The sequence below is a fragment of the Coturnix japonica genome, chromosome 1, assembly GCF_001577835.2.
Source record: "Coturnix japonica isolate 7356 chromosome 1, Coturnix japonica 2.1, whole genome shotgun sequence".
Taxonomy (NCBI): domain Eukaryota; kingdom Metazoa; phylum Chordata; class Aves; order Galliformes; family Phasianidae; genus Coturnix; species Coturnix japonica.
In genome coordinates, this window is record NC_029516.1 from 50767498 (window position 1) to 50785797 (window position 18300).

The 18300-nt window shown below is 37.4% G+C and overlaps 1 protein-coding gene across 10 annotated transcripts in view; it reads left to right on the forward strand.

Annotated features, from left to right (window-relative positions):
- MICAL3 (microtubule associated monooxygenase, calponin and LIM domain containing 3) overlaps nucleotides 1–18300 on the forward strand; it is a 165777-nt gene that overhangs the window by 71319 nt on the left and 76158 nt on the right. For 5 of the 10 annotated variants that reach the window (XM_015864896.2, XM_032443641.1, XM_015864919.2 and 2 more), the window contains exons 5-18: nucleotides 305–406; nucleotides 976–1131; nucleotides 1656–1756; nucleotides 2368–2625; nucleotides 3197–3312; nucleotides 4464–4590; nucleotides 5053–5146; nucleotides 6194–6341; nucleotides 7084–7280; nucleotides 8126–8238; nucleotides 8719–8781; nucleotides 9514–9687; nucleotides 10811–10903; nucleotides 16116–16211. In XM_015864896.2, the coding sequence (XP_015720382.1) occupies nucleotides 305–406; nucleotides 976–1131; nucleotides 1656–1756; nucleotides 2368–2625; nucleotides 3197–3312; nucleotides 4464–4590; nucleotides 5053–5146; nucleotides 6194–6341; nucleotides 7084–7280; nucleotides 8126–8238; nucleotides 8719–8781; nucleotides 9514–9687; nucleotides 10811–10903; nucleotides 16116–16211 (1838 nt within the window). The remainder of the gene's footprint in view (nucleotides 1–304; nucleotides 407–975; nucleotides 1132–1655; nucleotides 1757–2367; nucleotides 2626–3196; nucleotides 3313–4463; nucleotides 4591–5052; nucleotides 5147–6193; nucleotides 6342–7083; nucleotides 7281–8125; nucleotides 8239–8718; nucleotides 8782–9513; nucleotides 9688–10810; nucleotides 10904–16115; nucleotides 16212–18300) is intronic. The other 5 variants (XM_032443679.1, XM_032443715.1, XM_032443731.1 and 2 more) reach the window with 2 other exon arrangements.

Genomic DNA, 18300 nt, shown 5'->3' on the forward strand with positions numbered 1-18300 from the left:
GTGGTTTGCTTGTCTATTGGCATCCTGTTAATTGAATACATAGTAAAGAACTTACAAAAGTTTTAGTGACCCTTGAAGATAATCAGGAATGGTTTACTGGGGCTTTGTCTACCGCAGTGCATTCTCTGATATGCATGGAACGGATATGACAGTCAGCCATAGCCCTGTCAATAATACAGCTATGCTGTGGTATACCTTTACCGACTGTGTAAGAAAGGGTTTATGGATAGCAAAAAGAATTTTTACACGTCTGTTCTACTATGTGCACTGTTTATGTTGTCATTAAACCAGAATTTATTGACAGGAATAGGTTGGCGTGCATTGGTCCATCCAAAAACCCATCCAGTATCAGAGTATGAATTTGAAGTAATCATTGGAGGGGATGGCAGAAGGAACACTTTAGAAGGTAACGGTGTGCCCATAATTCACTTTACAATGCAACTAATTCTTAAATTAGTTAGAGTAGATGTGAACAAAAGTGGCCTTCAAAATCCCAGTCAAAATCAATACATTTGATTAATTGTAAAGGAAATAAAAAGTCAGTGTAGAAAGCTATGCTTAAAAAAGGCATTTGGATTGTCTTTTTCCTTTTCCTATCCACTAGCACAAAAATCAGGTATTTTGACCTGAATAATCTTTCCCACATTTTTTTCCTTAGTTGCATAGTGTTGCATCTCTCAATTTTGGGAGTAGGAGTTGAAAGCACTGAATGTTCTACAGTGTAGTAGAGAATTTTCTCTTAATGTTTTTATGCAAGTTGCAGTTTTAGGGAAAGAGATAAGAAAGAATGGGGAGCCTTTTTCCTAAAAAAGAACATTTATTTTTCTGATGAAGCGATTTTTGCTTTTTTGGTAGAGTAGTTTGTAAAACATCAGTTCCAATCTCCGTTATTTTTGAGGGCACCAGTCTGCGGTGTGTTGAGCCTTCTCTGAAGCTATGCTCTGTTCTTCAACGTTGCTCCTTTATCCTTTGCAGGGTTTCGCCGAAAAGAGTTCCGTGGTAAACTAGCGATTGCTATCACAGCGAACTTCATCAATCGTAACACCACAGCTGAAGCCAAAGTAGAAGAGATCAGTGGTGTGGCTTTCATATTCAACCAGAAGTTCTTCCAGGATCTACGAGAAGCCACTGGTATGTCAGCAATTGTCAAATTTCCAATTAAAGCTATTTGACTTCTGATACTCAGGTATCACAATATTTAGTCAATAAATAAAAGTCATGTGCAAGGAAGTCTGTCCTTTCTGTCTCTCTTTGATATCTGACTTCCCTCATTTTTGCAGCTGTTCTATATGTCTGTACAAAGCAGATGTGTGTCATTCAGATGTGTGTCATTTTTGTTCAGGACTTATTTCCCTAAGGATTTTCAGGAAATCTGAGCCATTCATAAAAGAAGCCTGAGTTTGCTTCTTGCATTCCACATCTGAATACAAAACTTAGTGTGATGATGAATACATTTTTCGAGGGAGGTAGCTATATACAGCTGAATTGCTTTGTTTCTGGTTATGCTGAAGATACAGATTTTAAACTCATAGAAAGCATGGAAGGAGGTTGCCTGCCATTCTCTAAGGTCTTCTAACCATATGGTTTCAATTTACTTTCTTTCAGTAGAGCTCATTTGTTGCTTGTTTCTTCATTATCTTTTGTTCTGTCACAAGGTATTGACTTAGAGAACATCGTCTACTATAAAGATGATACACACTACTTTGTCATGACTGCCAAAAAACAGAGCTTGCTGGATAAAGGTGTAATACGGCATGTGGGTATTAACTTTTATATATTAAGATTTGGGGGAAATTTTACTTTTAATACACTGAAAGAACACTCTTCTTGCACCACATAATGTTATTACACAGGTGTATTTTAGAAAGCTAACATTTGTTGTTAATGCCCTTCTCAAGCATTTTCAGCCAGTAGTAGTGTTATAAGACTGTTATGCCATCTAAACTTGTCAGTGTGGGGGTTTTGTGCATGCTAAGCAAGATTACACAGAAATAACTTTTGTTGGCTTATGTGGGCTATTCGTTTATAAAAATGAAAATGCAGGGAGTAAAGAAAGTCTTATCAGATTCTGACAGAAGCAATGGTAAACGTAGTTTGCCTACAAGTGAATGCAAAAAGATTGAGATCTTGTTCCTTTTGTGTGAAGTGAAAAGCTCAGAAGTTTCTTAGCCGTTTCACACTCAGAAATGCCAGTGGTATTTACAGATTTTTACTCCAAATGATAAACATTGCTAGGAATGTAAGAATTAAAGGGCAGACCTTTATCAGTGGATTTGTATAAAATTTCATGTCAACACTTACATATGCCAGTCTTAAAATAACCTTGTGGATTTGGCTGTCTCACTTTTACTTGTTTCTCTTTGTCAGGATTATGCTGATACGGAATTATTACTCTCACGGGAGAACGTGGACCAGGAAGCTTTGCTAAACTATGCCAGAGAAGCAGCTGACTTTTCTACTAATCAGCAGCTGCCATCACTGGACTTCGCCATCAATCACTATGGGCAGCCAGATGTGGCAATGTTTGACTTCACCTGTATGTATGCATCTGAGAATGCAGCACTGGTGCGAGAGCAGAATGGCCACCAGTTACTTGTGGCATTGGTTGGGGACAGTCTCTTGGAGGTTTGTCTTTTAGACTTATCGAAGCATAAGCACAAACTATTGCATCCATCACTGAAATATGCACTGCCTATAAGATAGTTATTATTAGAAGTGCTGTTGTTTATTGTATAAAAGTAGGAGATTTGAATGAAGGGTAGGAGTCCTGGGGAAGTGGAATATTTAGTATGGAAACGATCTTGCTTAAGAAAATATGTACAGAAATGTCTCTTATATTGGTTCCATGTGCTTCTTATTGAGGCAATTACACTCTGTATGGGACCATACTCTAAGCCTGTTAATAATTAGTATTTTATAGTTGGTTAAAAAGTGCAGTATTGAAAAGTAGCTTTTAAGGCACTTTAGGCAGTGAATTGTTGTTGGAAATAGATGAGAGTTTGCTTATTGGAGACGTCATGGACAATTCATGGTTTGTCTGGCTTCCTCTGGCCCAGTGGGAGTTGAGTTTTGAGCTAATTACTGAGCTAAAACTTCCCAGCAGATTATTCCCTGTCTATATTCTTGATATTAATTTAAAGCTTTCCCTAACTGATGCTTTTTCTTTCTCATCTTTTTTTGTAAACTACAATATTAGCCATTTTGGCCAATGGGAACTGGAATAGCGAGAGGATTTTTAGCTGCAATGGACTCTGCTTGGATGGTACGAAGTTGGTCACTCGGAGCAAGTCCTTTGGAAGTTCTTGCAGAGAGGTAATAGAAAAAAATGTTTACATTCTGAGTTCTAATCCTCCAATATCTTGTCATTCTTTCTCGTCCTTGCCAGTACCAATACGCAGATTCCTGCTGTTTTTAGAGGGTGCTTTTAGCTATAACTGAATTAAAAAAATATATCCAAAGGCACCGATAAACTAAAGTATATTAATAGAAGAGAAATAAATGTTGTAGCTGTTCTTGGTCCTAGTTGTACAAAACTGATTAGGTGGAGAGTCTCTTCTTGGTGCTTATCGGCAATACATAGAGAAAGTGAGCCTAACTTACTGTCACAAGCATTGCAATAGCAAACCAGATGAAGGTGTAGGTACCTTTAAAATGGGAAACAAAAATTTTTGCTGTCCCTTATTGTCGGGTAAATATATTTTATAGTTTTCTCTCAAGGAAGCTGTGACCTGTCTTTTGTTTCAAATAATTGGTCACTTTGTTTCATGTGAGCCAAAGAACACCTTGTCTTTGTTTCTCTGGAGTATTGCTCTTGATGTTTTTATCATCTTTTGTTGAGACTTGTTCTAGTGACATAAGGTCATTGCTTAAAATCAGAACTTAAGTCATTATAAAATGGAGTCCATAAATCAATGTGTAAGAACCTATTTTAAACAACTGCAACTTCTGTTAGGAACTGTAGTATAATGTTTAAAATTCTATCTATGTTAAACATTTAATATTCTCCTTTGCTGAATTCTGAATAATGGTGAAGTTAATCATGTTCTGGTTGTTGCCAGACATCATTAGACATTTGCAGAGAGCAATACCATCTCTCCTCAGCCTTCAGGCTGGCCAAATCCACTTTATTTGGCTTCTCCTCACAGGCTGAGTACTCCAGTCCTCTTTATGAGTCATTTCAGTGTCAGTGTTTTCCTGTAGTGGGGAACCCTTTTAGTTGTGGTCAGTGTATTATTTTCTTCCTTCCTTTTGATTTCTGGTGTAGTATTATATTGCGGATTTAAATACACTGATAAGGATTCTTAGCTTTTGAAGTTTTTTCTCTCCAGAATTGATTTAGCGATATTAATAGTGTTGTGTCTTTTAAATATATAATATTTAATATATTATATATATATATATATATATATATATATAAACTAAACAAAACAAAAACAACCCCACATTTTTTTTTTCCTCCCAAGGGAAAGCATTTATAGACTACTGCCTCAGACCACTCCTGAGAATGTGAGTAAAAACTTCAGCCATTATAGCATTGATCCAGCCACCCGGTATCCCAATATCAACGTCAACTTCTTGCGGCCACAGCAGGTAACTGGAGAGAAGTGATGCTTCTGAGTGTTTGTAATCTGCACTGTCTTTTCTTAGGTGAAACTATGCTAGTATTTCAGGGATAGTGACGTGACTGTGGCAGTATAACTGGAAGCAGTGAAATGCAGGTATATCAGTCAAGAGTTGACCTCTTTACTAAATTTCTAATTTGTTTAGTTTTGAAGTCTTAAAAATGCACTTTTAACTCAGTTGTAGTTTTGATTTTGCCTGCATTTTTTAGTACCAGGTTAGGATTGCAGTCTGATATCCACTGAGCTGCATCAGTCAGGCAGACTGTTCAGTACTGATGAGTTGTTCCTTGTTCTGGACTTCTTGGGCTAGAGATTTCTGCTACATAAGAATACTTGCTCTTTTGCCTTGGGATAGCTGCTGCTTGTCCTCCTGCTCTTTCTGTATCTATTGGGTACACAGTGTGTTGGTCACTTTTTTGTATCATTTTAGGTACGCCACTTGTATAATACAGGAGATTTGAAAGACATACACCTGGAAATAGAGAATTTTGTGAACTCCAGGACACCAAAGCTGACTCGGAATGGTAGGTCTGGTTACTGCTCCATTCCTTTTGATATTCTGATGCCGCATCAGCACAAGGCACATGCAGCAACAGGGCTCTAGTGTATTGTTTAACCAGCTTCTTTTGGTTTAGATAAAACAATTTTGTCAACAATCTGATTTTTTATTAATCATTCAAGTTTCAATTAACATGCAAATATACTTTTATTTACCTAATTTCCCACCTCTGTAATGCTGTTAAAATTTTAGAGCATATTTTCTTATACAAGCATTTTTCTTCATGTCTTTTATCCTATAATAATATCCTTAATTAAAGTGCAGAAGGCTATTCTGAATTCACTCTAATCATAAACCCAACATTCTAATAAAAATAACAGAAGGTATGTCTGTTATAATCTTTCATGTTCATACTCTTATTTAGTTAATCTCATCTCCCAGCTTAATTAAATGAAACATTACTTTACTTGCAATATTCTGTCCAGATAGTGTTCAGGGACTCCCTCAATAGTGCTTTGCTGCTGAGCTTCCTATCACTGCTCAAAATCTAGTTAGTCTATGGATACATTCTTTGTCCTGCAACCATATCCCTTTAAGCTGTAATCTTGTCAGATCTTGCAGTAAGGCAAGGTCAAAACAGGTCAGTACTTCTAATGGAAAACTTTCAATAGAAAAGAAAAAGTTACAAATGTACATTTGCAGTTTTTCCATTAGAAATACTGTATCTGGGCTCCAGAGAATATTGTACTACTCTATAACCTTTAGGTCATATTTAAAGCAAACCTTTGTGATTTCTTTATAATTCTTGGCGTTCCTTTAGGGTGAATTATATGTCAAGTTATAACATAGGTGAATGCTTTTTAGCAAATGAAAAATCCTCTTTTGCGTCTAAATTAGATGTGATAGTCTTTAAAAAAATAACAGTAGTTTTGTCCCATGCTGTCTGTTGTAGAAGGAGCTTATCCTCTACATGAAAGTTTTATTTGTTGATTTGTATTTTTTTTTTATGATGTAGTTAGAATTCAGAAAAGAGTTTTTGTGCATTTCTGCTTAACAGCGTGATTTCTTACAGAGTCCGTAGCTCGCTCTAGTAAATTGCTCAGCTGGTGCCAGAGGCAGACAGATGGGTATGCTGGTGTAAATGTGACCGATCTCACGATGTCATGGAAAAGTGGCTTAGCTTTGTGTGCCATTATCCACAGATACCGTCCAGACTTAATGTAAGTAATTTGCTCTTTTGAAGATCTGGGGAGAGCAGAACAGTAGTTTTATTTCAAACTAGTACTATTGAGACTGAGGCAATGCATTTGTGACTAACGAAGAAATGGATTGAAATGAATTCAATTAAGCTTGATGGAAGCTAATGTACAGTGATTCACCAGCGGAGTGGAAGGTTGTAATAGCTTAATGAATATGAAGGTAAACATGTTGTCATTTTCCTTTATGGATGATTTGACCGAATTAAAGTTCAAATTGGTACGGACTAGATTGCATTATTGTCAGAAAGCTCTTCTCTGTGTGGAATTAGTCAGGAATGGTTGACGGGTTCAGTTAAATTTCTTGTGAACAAGTCTCTACACAGGCCTTCTTAATCTCCTTTTGACAGTAATTCTTTTTAAAGTTGAGGCTGCCCCTTGTAGATGTAGTGACTCAGTGTCTGAACAGGGAGGTTGTTGCCTGTAAACTTTGTAGTGGGTAAAATAGCTACCTCATTCTAGAATGGGAAAACACTGGCTGGCAGAGGTACCAGTAGGTTCTTAAAAGGGAAAAAAAATAGATTCATTGAGAGGATAACAAATAAAAAAAAGAAAACGTTTGAGCAAAGTTCATCAACTGTACAGTACAAAAGAATTTGTTGGCAAGTAAATTTGAGAGATTAAAAAAAAACCAACACCACCCGAATTCTTTCAGAAGACTGGTTTCCACTTGATTCATTACACACCCTCTTCCTGCCTGTTGCAGAGACTTTGATTCTTTGGATGAACACAATGTGGAGAAGAATAACCAGTTGGCCTTTGACATTGCGGAAAAGGAGTTTGGAATATCTCCCATTATGACTGGAAAGGAAATGGCATCTGTCGGGGAACCAGATAAATTGTCAATGGTGATGTACCTCACACAGTTCTATGAGATGTTCAAAGACACCATCTCTTCAAGTGGTAAGGAGTTTGGTGCAGGACTATGATCTGTAAAGACAGCTGCAGAGTGAATATGTTATTTTCATGCTTTTTTCCACATGAGCTTATAACCAGTTACTCAATAACTTTATGTTACAAAAAGTTACCTTCTTATTGTTGCTTATATCCTTTTTGCTGCTAACTGCGTTAGCAATATCAGGAGCAAAAAGAGGAGTTAATAAATTCACACTAATGTTCTCAAAAGTTTAAAAACACTTCAGCTCTACTAGGCAACTTCTTTTCTCTCTTGCTGCTATTAGGGGTTCATCAGTCTTCACTAATGTGAGATGCCTTGTTAGTAATTGTTCGGTAGAAATTTCAAAACTGGCCAAGGCTTATAGCTGTTATTTACCATCCATGAACAGTGAGAGTAACTCCAGGCCAAGGAGAGGCAGAAATGAAAGACAAATCAGAACTGAGGAATGTAATTGCCTAACAGAAGAAAAGATTGTCCATCTCTATGTCTTAATAATGCTATATATATGTGTGTGTGTGTATGTGTGTGTTACTGATGATCTTGTAACGTCTTAAGAGTCTTCAAGTATATAATTCTGATGAAAAAAAGAGATGTGTTTAACAGCCTTTAAAATATATAGTGTGTTATCAATTAGGTATTATTTCAAAACTCTGAACTCATTTTATTAATACTGATGATGATGATGCTCTTCAAATACAAAAGTGAACAAACACAGTATTCTNNNNCATTATAAAACCTAGAGGGAGAATTGATTTTGGCAAAATAAAGAAAGCATTATGTTATATATTTAATAACAGCACTTCAGAAATAATTTCTTGGCATTCCTTTTCCGACCTGCTTCTACTTACAGATAGAGTGGATCTGAATGCAGAAGAAAAGGCTGCCCTAATTGCCAGCACCAAATCTCCAATCTCTTTTCTCAGTAAACTGGGACAAAGTATATCTCGGAAACGCACTCCAAAGGTAACTGTACCACAGGTCTGATAACACTTGTGTTTGTTATGCTGCTGTCCAAGTAGGTGGTACTAGAAATTAATCTGTTTGTCTGCTATTTATCTACTGAAAACCAGATGTTCATCAGCTCTCGACAATACATGACCTTTATAATTGCAGAATTGCATTGGTAATATACATTTTCAGTTTGTGATGCTTCAGACTTAAAATCCTAGCTTTTTGGAAGAATTTGGGGATATACTTTAGTCAGGTAGACTTTCCAATATGAGTGCTAGAAATCCCTAAAGCAAATAAAGGAAAAAACAAAAAAACAAAATCAAACAAACAGCAGCAGCAAAAGCAAACCCTTTCCTTAAGCAGATAGAGAATGACCTTAGGGAATTAATTGGTTGTGTTGCAAAGCTTAAGTGCACTCATGACATTTACCTCAGGCCAGAAATGTACAAGAGTCTTTATCCTTGTTTTCATACCTCCTCCCTCTATTTTCAGGACAAAAAGGAAAAGGAATTGGACGGTGCAGGAAAGAGAAGGAAAACCAGCCAATCTGAGGATGTAAGTATTACAATGAGGAAGGTGTAATGTAGAGAAATATACATGGTACATTCTTCATTCTTGTTTCAATCCTTTAATTTTCTATAACCAGATAGGCCTTATTTGAGAATTTCTAAATTAAAATTATTCTTCAAATGTTATGCTTTGTTCTATTTGTGGAGAAAATACTTTATTGATGCCTATGAGAGAAGAGTACACTAGAAATGAAATACTGCATTTCCTTCATGTTCTATTTTTAGTGCAATTTACTTTGATTTGATGAGTGCACCAAGAATAAAACTTCATTTAGTAAAGTCCTTCAGGAAGCAGAACTTTCATTCATATTTGATCTGTAGTCTCAGTTAGTGCAAAATGGATACATATCCAGTATGCTCCACAAGGTAGTCCTTCAGATAGATCAAGTGCTTATAGCCAAACAGGTGTAAGTGAGCTAAAATTTAATACTTGGAATCGTCAGAGAAGGTGTGAAGATATCCATTTGCTTTACATTGGTAGATTTAAGAGGGTGTTACAACTGTGGTGTCTTAGGTGGGTAAATTTATCAAGTAAGGTTGAAAAAATGAGGAAAGTTTATCCCAGCTTTTGATGACCAAAGAAAATTAAAATGCAAGCTTTTAAATGCAAAGTGGTAGATTTGCTTTCTACAGTGTAGAAACCTAGTACAGCAAAGAGGAAGAGTGGAAAAGGTAATTTGGATGTACCTGTTAAAATGTTGATCTCACTGACTGACAGGAGGACATTCCTCGAAGCTACAGAGAAGAAAGACCTACATTGGTGAGTGCCCTGACAGAGAGGAGGATTGATGCTGCCATTGGGAATCAAAACAAAGTCAAGTCCATGGCAACCCAGCTACTGGCCAAGTTTGAGGAGAATGCACCGGTACAATCCTCAACATTACGAAGACAGGTAGGAGACAGTCAATAAATCCTAGTATTTTGGAATCATGACAGAAAATCGCGAGTAATAAATTGAATTCCTCAAGACTGGAAGCTAATGGTGCTTTTCTACTACAAAGGCTCTCCTAGGGATGAATGAAGGTTACTCAAAAGAGAAAAAAATTAAATTTAGGAGTCTGAGATAGTGAACTTCCTAATGAAAGTCCATTTTCCTGTTACTGCCAGCGTAATGTTTTATCATCTCTTTCAAAAATATCTTACCAGTAATTAGGTTTCTTTTATAACTACCATTGCTGTTGGAAAAGCTGTCCAGGAAAATCCCATTTCAAACCCTTAAGAATTCTAATTTAGTTTCTAATTTGAAGATTTTCATTATCAGGTTATGTGTTTATGCTTGTAAATTGTGATTAATTTTTCTATGTGTAAAAGCATAGCAGGTAAATACCTGGAGGTTCTTTACAATCACAATGTTTATATCAATTCAAATGTGGCTTCCTGGTGACTGCTGGTTATTCAGTACAGCATCTGAACTACTGCAACTGCAAAGTAGTCATATCTGAAGTTATGTTGAGTCACTTCAAGATACCTCTAGCAGTGCAGCATCAGCAGTGTAAGGCTGAGTATGGTTTAAGTGCCTGAGTTCTTGCTCTAGTGCTTACTCTATCTTAATAGCTTGTATCAAACTCTGAGCTGCTCTGGCCAGGTGGTGAATGGGACCTTACCTAACTACTTTAATTTGAATTTAGGTATACATACGCTACATTGCATACCACTGTTAGTAGCATAGCATAATCTCAAACTGGTGACATGTATCCTGTTGTTTACCAGTAAAATGTTTCCTTAGCCACTGCGTGCTTTCTAGAATAACAGGGCTGAATTGAAGAAACAATGAAAACAAAGGGCAGGTCCCAAAAATGTGCATTTCCCCATCCTTATTTTTATTATTTATTTTTTTTTAATATCCTCTCCCTTTTCATATATGACTTGCTAAATGAATTCTCCCCTACCCTCTTTTTTTTTCTTAAATGTTTGTCTGTCTGTGTCTCCCATTTGTTTGGCTTTCCTCAAATTTTTGTTGCTGTTGTATCATTCCTCCTTGCTCCCAACCCACTTGCCCTGCAACCTGCATGCAGCAAACTGTCCTGCCTTATCAAGAACGTGTTCACAATCAACCATCCAGCAGACGAGAGCAGGGCCGTCTAGCTCCTATACCCCAGTGGAAACAGGTAAAGAAATTGATTATGAATATGATCTGTTGCCTGTGCCCAACACCAGCTCTCACTGTCCTTTTTTAAACCAATCATTTTCCAGCAAAACCAGTCTTTTTAATGTGAGCCTCTTATTTTTAACAGTTATTTTATAATGAACAAAATCAAAGCCTGCCTCTTATTTATGCTTCTTCCTGCTTTCTAGGGCTTCAGTGGTTGTTTCATAAGAAACTTTGCCTGTAGATTTAGGTGTTGTATTATCTGAGGTATTTTCATATTATTCTTGTGTAACAGAATAGAGAGCATGTAGCCAATTACTGCAGCCAGAGAGGTTAAAAGTGTTCTGGAATCTGTAATTATTGAAGCTCATCATTAATATAAGAAGTAAAATTGTTTATCAGTTTTTCTATTCATATGAAATCTTACATGTTCTACAGTTAGAAGAGACTTTCCAGCTATTGTGGTTTCCCTTTCTGACCCAGCCTTCCTTGCCACTTTATCACCTTCATTACATTGCAAATTCCTGTAATACTGTAGTTGAAGCAGATTTTAGATTTTCTGCCACACAGAGTGACAGAACGTGGATCAGCACAAGAAAAATCAATAGGTATCATATTTTGTTTTCTCCCTGGTGTGTTTTTGCTCATTATCATTACTCATGGGGTTTTTTTTCAGGAGCACACTTTCAAAAGCAAGGCTTGTGACAGTCATTCTTTTCAGGCAAACAGGATACTTACATTACTGCTTCCTCTGCTTCCATCTTTCTTTGTGAAAATCACACTCTCTGAGAGTGCTGTGATATATTTTTCTGGCAGTCGTAATTTAGAGAAGCACCTTTTTCTTTCGGTTGCAGTTTAATCAGTGCATACTGTGGAGTCAAGAGGAAGAAAATGACAATACTTTGGAAGTTGGCTTTTCTGCATGTTTATGGATTCATGATATACTTTATTCCGTGCAAGTAGTGCTTCATGTCATGGCCACTGCCATCATCTAGAAGATTTCTTTCCAAAGAAGACTCAAAGCAGTGGAATTGTTGTCATTAGGCCTGTCTTAAAAATTTCAGCACTATGTCTGGTTTTCCTGACTTGTTAATAACTTCTTCTTCGAAGTTTTAATAACCTTCTCTTCAAAGTTTTGTTTATAAGCTAATGAGTATTTTCAAGTGGATACTCATTATCCATGATTAAGGCAGGTTTCGGTTTAAGAGTACGTTTCCACACAGGGGAGAAACGATGCAGAAAAACTATAGAGAGCTGTACAGTTCCAGTGCAGTTGATGAGCACTGCTTGTGGTGCCCTCTACCTTACAGTAAAAAGAAAACTGGATTGCATTGGTTGTATTTCTCAGTTCAGTTGAGTTAAGATTTGTGATTTTGTACTTGGGGAAGATCCCATCTCTGCAGCCTTGACAGCTATATTTGAACCTACTGCTGAAACATTATGAAGGCCTTGTAATCTAGTCTTTATGGTGAAACACTGAAGTTTTTATTGTTTTCCTACTTCAACTGATCAAAAAGGACAAATTTTTGTTTCCCATTTTTATGAGGATGATTTTCTTCTCAAAAATATTTTATTCTTGGTTTTGTTTTTGTTTGAAACTATACAATTTATTGAAAAGGAGAGAAAAAAGTCCTCTGGTCTCCCTCAGCATTGATAGCCATCTCCATATACATGGCAATGTAGGGCAGATCCTTGAAAAAAACTTTAATAATTATACTTTCCAAGGACTTTTTTTATTTAACATGACATTGTCAGCTGTCTTTGGGTACTTTTCCATTCACGATTGCTCCTGAAGTATTTGCTTAATCTTACCTGAGCGAGCTTTATTGTGTCAACAGAAGATGGTTGGTTCTTGGGTGCAGATTTTATGCTGGATTTTGCAGTGGTTTTCATCTGACGATCAAATGAAGAGTAAAAGCGGATCTCCAAGGTGCACAGTCTGCAGAATTAGGATCAAAGAAGCAATTCATAATGTCCCCGTTCCAGAGGTTCCTTAAGACTTTCGGGGAAATGAAGAACATCACTTGCTTCTATCCAATAAAGCCTTTGGAACTATTTATTCTGGACTGATGGGAGATCAGGAGAGGTTAGAAGCCATCCAGTGAACCAAGTAGACAGCTTTGTCAAACTGGGACAGAAATCCATCCTGCAGGAAATTGTTGTTGAAGCAGTGCTTCAACTGACTGCTGAGATTGCTAATTCTAGTTGCTTAGGCATGTGGAATCTGATAGCTGTGAGACTGCGTTACTACAGTACTAAAACAGCCTTCTTCAGTGACATTGAGCACTAGCTATGAAGCTATTCCCTGGGCCACAGACAACCAGCAGTGGAATTGGTTCTGGATGCCTGTACATGTTGTGGAGATGCTATAAAGGACTGGTGTGGCTCCTGACAAACTCTTGAGGAAGCATTTGTGTTTGCTGTAAAGAGCTGATTTAGGAAGAGCTGCTCATGAAGGTATGGGAAAGGGTTCTCTTGTTTGGCACAGGTATCAGAGTTCAGAAGCAGAATCTTCCTTCAGATGTTCTAGATGTCCTCAGCCATAGCTTTTTCTGGGCTGACACTGGAATATCTCAGGGGATCAGCTGTCAGATGACTTCCAGCATAAGGTATATCACACAGTGGAAGCCTTCTACTGAGCAGTCTTTTGAAGAGGAGCAAAGCAGTTTCCAAGGGGACAAAGTGGTGACCTGCTTTTGAGGGAAACAACTAATTGCCTAATATTCTTGGCCACAGGCAGGGTGAAGTTGAGGTCCTAAGGGGTTCTTGGGAGAAGGGTGGTTTCCTATGCTGTGATTGATAGGTTTGGTTCTGTATCTTGGACTACTAGTTTTGCATTTGCATTTGCCTTGGGCTATGGTCTGCCACTGTCTGACAGATGAATTTCCTTAGCTGTACTTGCTTATCAGTTTAAGATCTTGCTTTGCTCCAGAGTTAAAAGTGTTATCAGACTGGCAATGCAATCAGATCATAATTCGGAGCATCTCTTGTGTGTGTGGTAATGGTAGGCTAGGGATGGCTTGATACAACAAAATACTGATAAAGTCCTGGCAGAATCTATTCTGAAGCAGTCTTTACTTTCATCACAAGACATGCTCTCTCTCTTCCAAAGACATAACATTGAAACAGTAAAAACCTCTTCAGTCTGCTTCTGTGCATTCAGTGTGGCCTGCATTTTCCTTCTGAACTGGACTGCAGTATTTTCCGTGTTGAACTACACATTGAGAATGTTCATTTGAATCGTCAAAGCTGGTTCACACTATTAGGAGTACCTCAGCAGCACCTAGTAATGCATTAAGATAATGTTTGTGTATGTGCAGAGTAGAAATATGAGGAAGTTTTTATATGATCATAAAATCCTTTAATAAGTCTGGATTCTGTGTGATGGTTAATCTCACATTAACTCCTTGCTGTGCAAAAACATCTTCCATGTTGTGTACTATTGCTTTCTGTTCTCAGTGCTTTTGGGCAGTCATGTTTTTTGAGCTTCTCATCTAGGATCATGAAGCCATGTAGTCTATCCAGAAGAATATGTGGCTGTTTGGGTATGATACAAGAGACTAGCTCATTAAACTGAATTTTGTCCTGATTTTCCAGACTCTCAGTTTACAGTTTTCAGCAGTTTTCTGCCATAGTTTCAGAGATGTCCTCACAACAAGAAGAATGTAATGAACAAGCTAAAATCACTCATGTGTGCAAAAACATCTGATGTGTTGCTTGTAAGACGGAAATCCCATGCTGTATAATGCAGATCTCTTCTGCCTCTGGAGGTCTGATGCTTGTTCTTTTTATTCCCTGAAATATAAGTGCAGCAATATAAACACTTCTCAGTAGGTCTGTTATGACTGTGATTTTTGAAGACATGTAGTGAATGAAATGGCCACAGTCAGTTGGAGCTGAAATCTCAGCAGGAGAGCTTACATTACCAATACTGTTTTTCCTAATTAATTTCTCATTTGAATATGTTGATAGGTTTTTCTTTCCTCATTCCTGTAGCCGTCTTTGTCTTTGCATGCTCAGTAGTGGATCTTATTTCCTATATAATGCTATATATTATGATCTGCTGTGGAAAAATACGCAACCTTGTAGATATACTGAAAGCTGAAATGCAAACTAGGCTGCTGTTAGACAGACAGCCTGTAAACAGCTGTAGTGGTGGAAAGTGTTGCCATCCTTTCTACTTGAAATCAGTGTCTTAAAAGGCTGAGTGTATAAATGTTCCCCATCCAATTCAGTGCAAAGTCATGTGGCTTAGTTTAAGCTGCGTGTAGCATCTGTTTGAATTAGAATTGACTTTTTTGCTGATGGGGAAGAGAGGAGCTGAGAGACATTAGTGCCAGCTCAGCTGCCAGGGCCACAGTGAACATCTGTATATATATATACATATATATATATATATATGTTTACAGCATGCTCTTTAAAAGCTATCCAATAGCTGTTCCAGGTACAGGAGCCTTTTTTTAATTTTATTTTTTCCAGTGCAACAATTACTAGAAATGCTCTGGTAAAAAGAACAGGCAGAAGATATATTTAAAGGCTATCCATAACAATGACATATAGAACTAGGAAGGTGTGTTCTTTTGGTGTGTAAAAACAAGGACATAACTGCATTGTGCAGTCTTCAGACTGCTAGATGTCCACATATTGCATTTAAAGCAGCTGTATTTCTGCTCTAGTAGAATGGCAAAGGGCAGTTTAATTTACCTGAGATGGTTTAATATCTGTAAGGCAGAGGAAATGGATTTGAAGCTGAGAACAGAGCACCGTGACTTGAATTGTATTGCTAATGAAATGCAAGCAAGAGTAATTAGGTTAACACAATGGATATTCTTAAGTTCTGCAGAGCACAGCAATAAGTAGTTTTTCATGGAGCAGAAAGTGAAGTCCAGTTCCGCTGTTGAGAGTTCCAAGTTGTACATTTGGCTGTGAGTAACTTCTTGAGTCAGAAACGGTTGGTTTAGTTGGTTATTGCTGTAACTACATTTTTATCGGCTGTCTGTAGAAGATTCTGCGAAACAGGTGTGATCATATGAATACAGGAGTAAAATTTACCTAATTCAACTTCAGTAAAATGTGGCTTTTAGATCATTAGTAAGATGTATAAACAGAAGATTGCAATCTCTCAGCTTACACATTCTGGCCTGTCCTCCCAATGTCAATGAATGGAAATGTTATCTTAGCTTTCCTACCATTATTATGATTTTTTATTTCTTTTTCTGTTTTAAAAAAAGATGAGGAGTAAGGAACGTTCTCGGACCTGCCCCAAAAAAGTGATCATGCTCTCTTCTTCCACTCCACCTTCCTCTCCACCGTATCCCAGGCTGCAGGTGATTCCCTCTGCATGCTCTGTCCCTCTCTCTTCATTACTGCTTGTACAAGTGACTAAATCAATTACCAGATATCCCATTTATAAATACGTTTCCAATTTTCCTTTTTTCACATGTAGATAAAGCTTCATCAAAATCTTAGATACAATACACAGTATAGTGTTGTCTCACTATGATCTGATGCACTGGAGATTCTGAGATTTCACTGTAGGGTAATTGGTAATCACAGCGGCCTTCTTCAGTTTTGAGTTGAAGCAAAGTAGAAAGGAAATTGAAGGGTCAAGTCTACCCTTAAAGCATATAGATGGTGCTTAGAAATTCAATGAGATGCCTCTGTCTAAGCAAAAACTCCTTTTTCCTACACAGAAGTTAATCTTTTTGGAGTAGTTCTGAGATGGAACCTACAAGTTTTCTCCATCTCTGCTTTTTGTTTATACAAGTGTGACTGAGAATTTCCTCTTTTATCTATGAAACTCTTTCAAGTTTACTTGTATGAAGTGCTTTTGTGAACCGCTGTTGTGCCCTGCATACATCTGATTTGATCTTTCTGTTTCCCCCACACTCAGTCCTTTGTCTCAACAAGACTTTGCATTCTGTCTGTTTTAGTCTGGATTCAGTGTAAGCCTTGTTCTGCACAGAGCATATACATGTGCAGCCAGATGTGTATATTTGTTGTCTTTCTAGTTAAATATTCCCTGAAATCTTTAGATGCCTGTTTGTTTGTTGTACACGGTCATCCTGCTTCTTTCAGTTGTATCTATTTTTGTTTCATTTTTCTACTGCAATAATAAATTCCACTCCTTCATTAACCTTGAACTAATCTTTAAGTGATAAAAAGGCAGCTGCAGTGCCAGAGACATCCCATACATTCAATAGTAATTACAAGAGTAAATCTCCCCAAAGATAGATAATGTTTCTTTTCTGAGCACCTGGTGGCTTATCAGCTCTATAAATGCGTATTACCCTTAAGGAGAGTAGAGGAGGGCCATTTCTTTCTGACCCGTATGTTCTCTGCCACCTCTCCTGTGTCTGTGCACCTGCATGACAAATTGGGGCGGCTTGTTGATCTGATTTAAAACTGTCCTAATAGAAAAGTAATTATATCTCTGGCACAGTGGACACTGTGGTGCAAGGAAGGATTCAGGGATGCATATCTGAGTAGAATGGACAAAATCTGCAGCTAAAATGAACTGACTGTAATGGCGAATTGTATCATTAGATATTGTGATATAGCTAGCAGCCTTCCTCTTGTCAAAGCCTTCTTAAGATTTTAACAGATAAGTTTTATGAGAAAACAACAATTTTTCCCCAAGTTTGCAGATAGAGAACTGAAGGCAATGGTGAAATTTACTTTTCAACCTACTATAGGGCAATCATTTTCCATATGAAATAATGGGCTTTCAGTAACTGAGGACCCTTTAGCTCTCTGTCTTCCCCTCTCTCTCTTCTCAGTGTTTTGTTTGTCCTGTGTTTCACATGCCTAGTTCAGTCATGAGAGCTTACTGAAGTCCAGATATGTTTCACTATTTTCTGTGTTACGTCCCATTGGAAACTTTTTGTGTGTCTCTTTGCTAAAAAAAACCCAACAAATCCTTCCTCCTTTTAATTCTGAGGAATATATTCATCAGTGTGCTGATCCCTTAGAGCCAGTTGAGGGGTCAGCCTTTGGAGAGATTTTTCTCCCCTCATTATTTTTCTGAAGCTGTCTTGGCCCAAGGCCTTGTGGCAAGTCAGGTGGATCTGTGTCCTTCTTACACTGCTGTCTTTTTAAAACTCTCTCTGCACGGCTAATGGAGTCTTTTCGCCACTTCTTTTAAACTTCTATTTACTTCCTTTGACCTAACATCACAGTATAAGTTGTACTGAGTGTCTTACTATCTTTGTTGCACTAACTGTGGTTAACTGACTCAATATGAGTATATATAGACTGTTTTTCTTAAATCTTCCCTACAGGAGCCAAGTCATTATTGTCAGTTTTGGAATATTCTTCTTAATAAAATACTTATCTTTCATTATGACTTCTTTTCTGCTTGCATCGTCAACAAAGTAAGGTGAAGTATGTTTGTCTAGGAAATTGGTCTTTGATTGT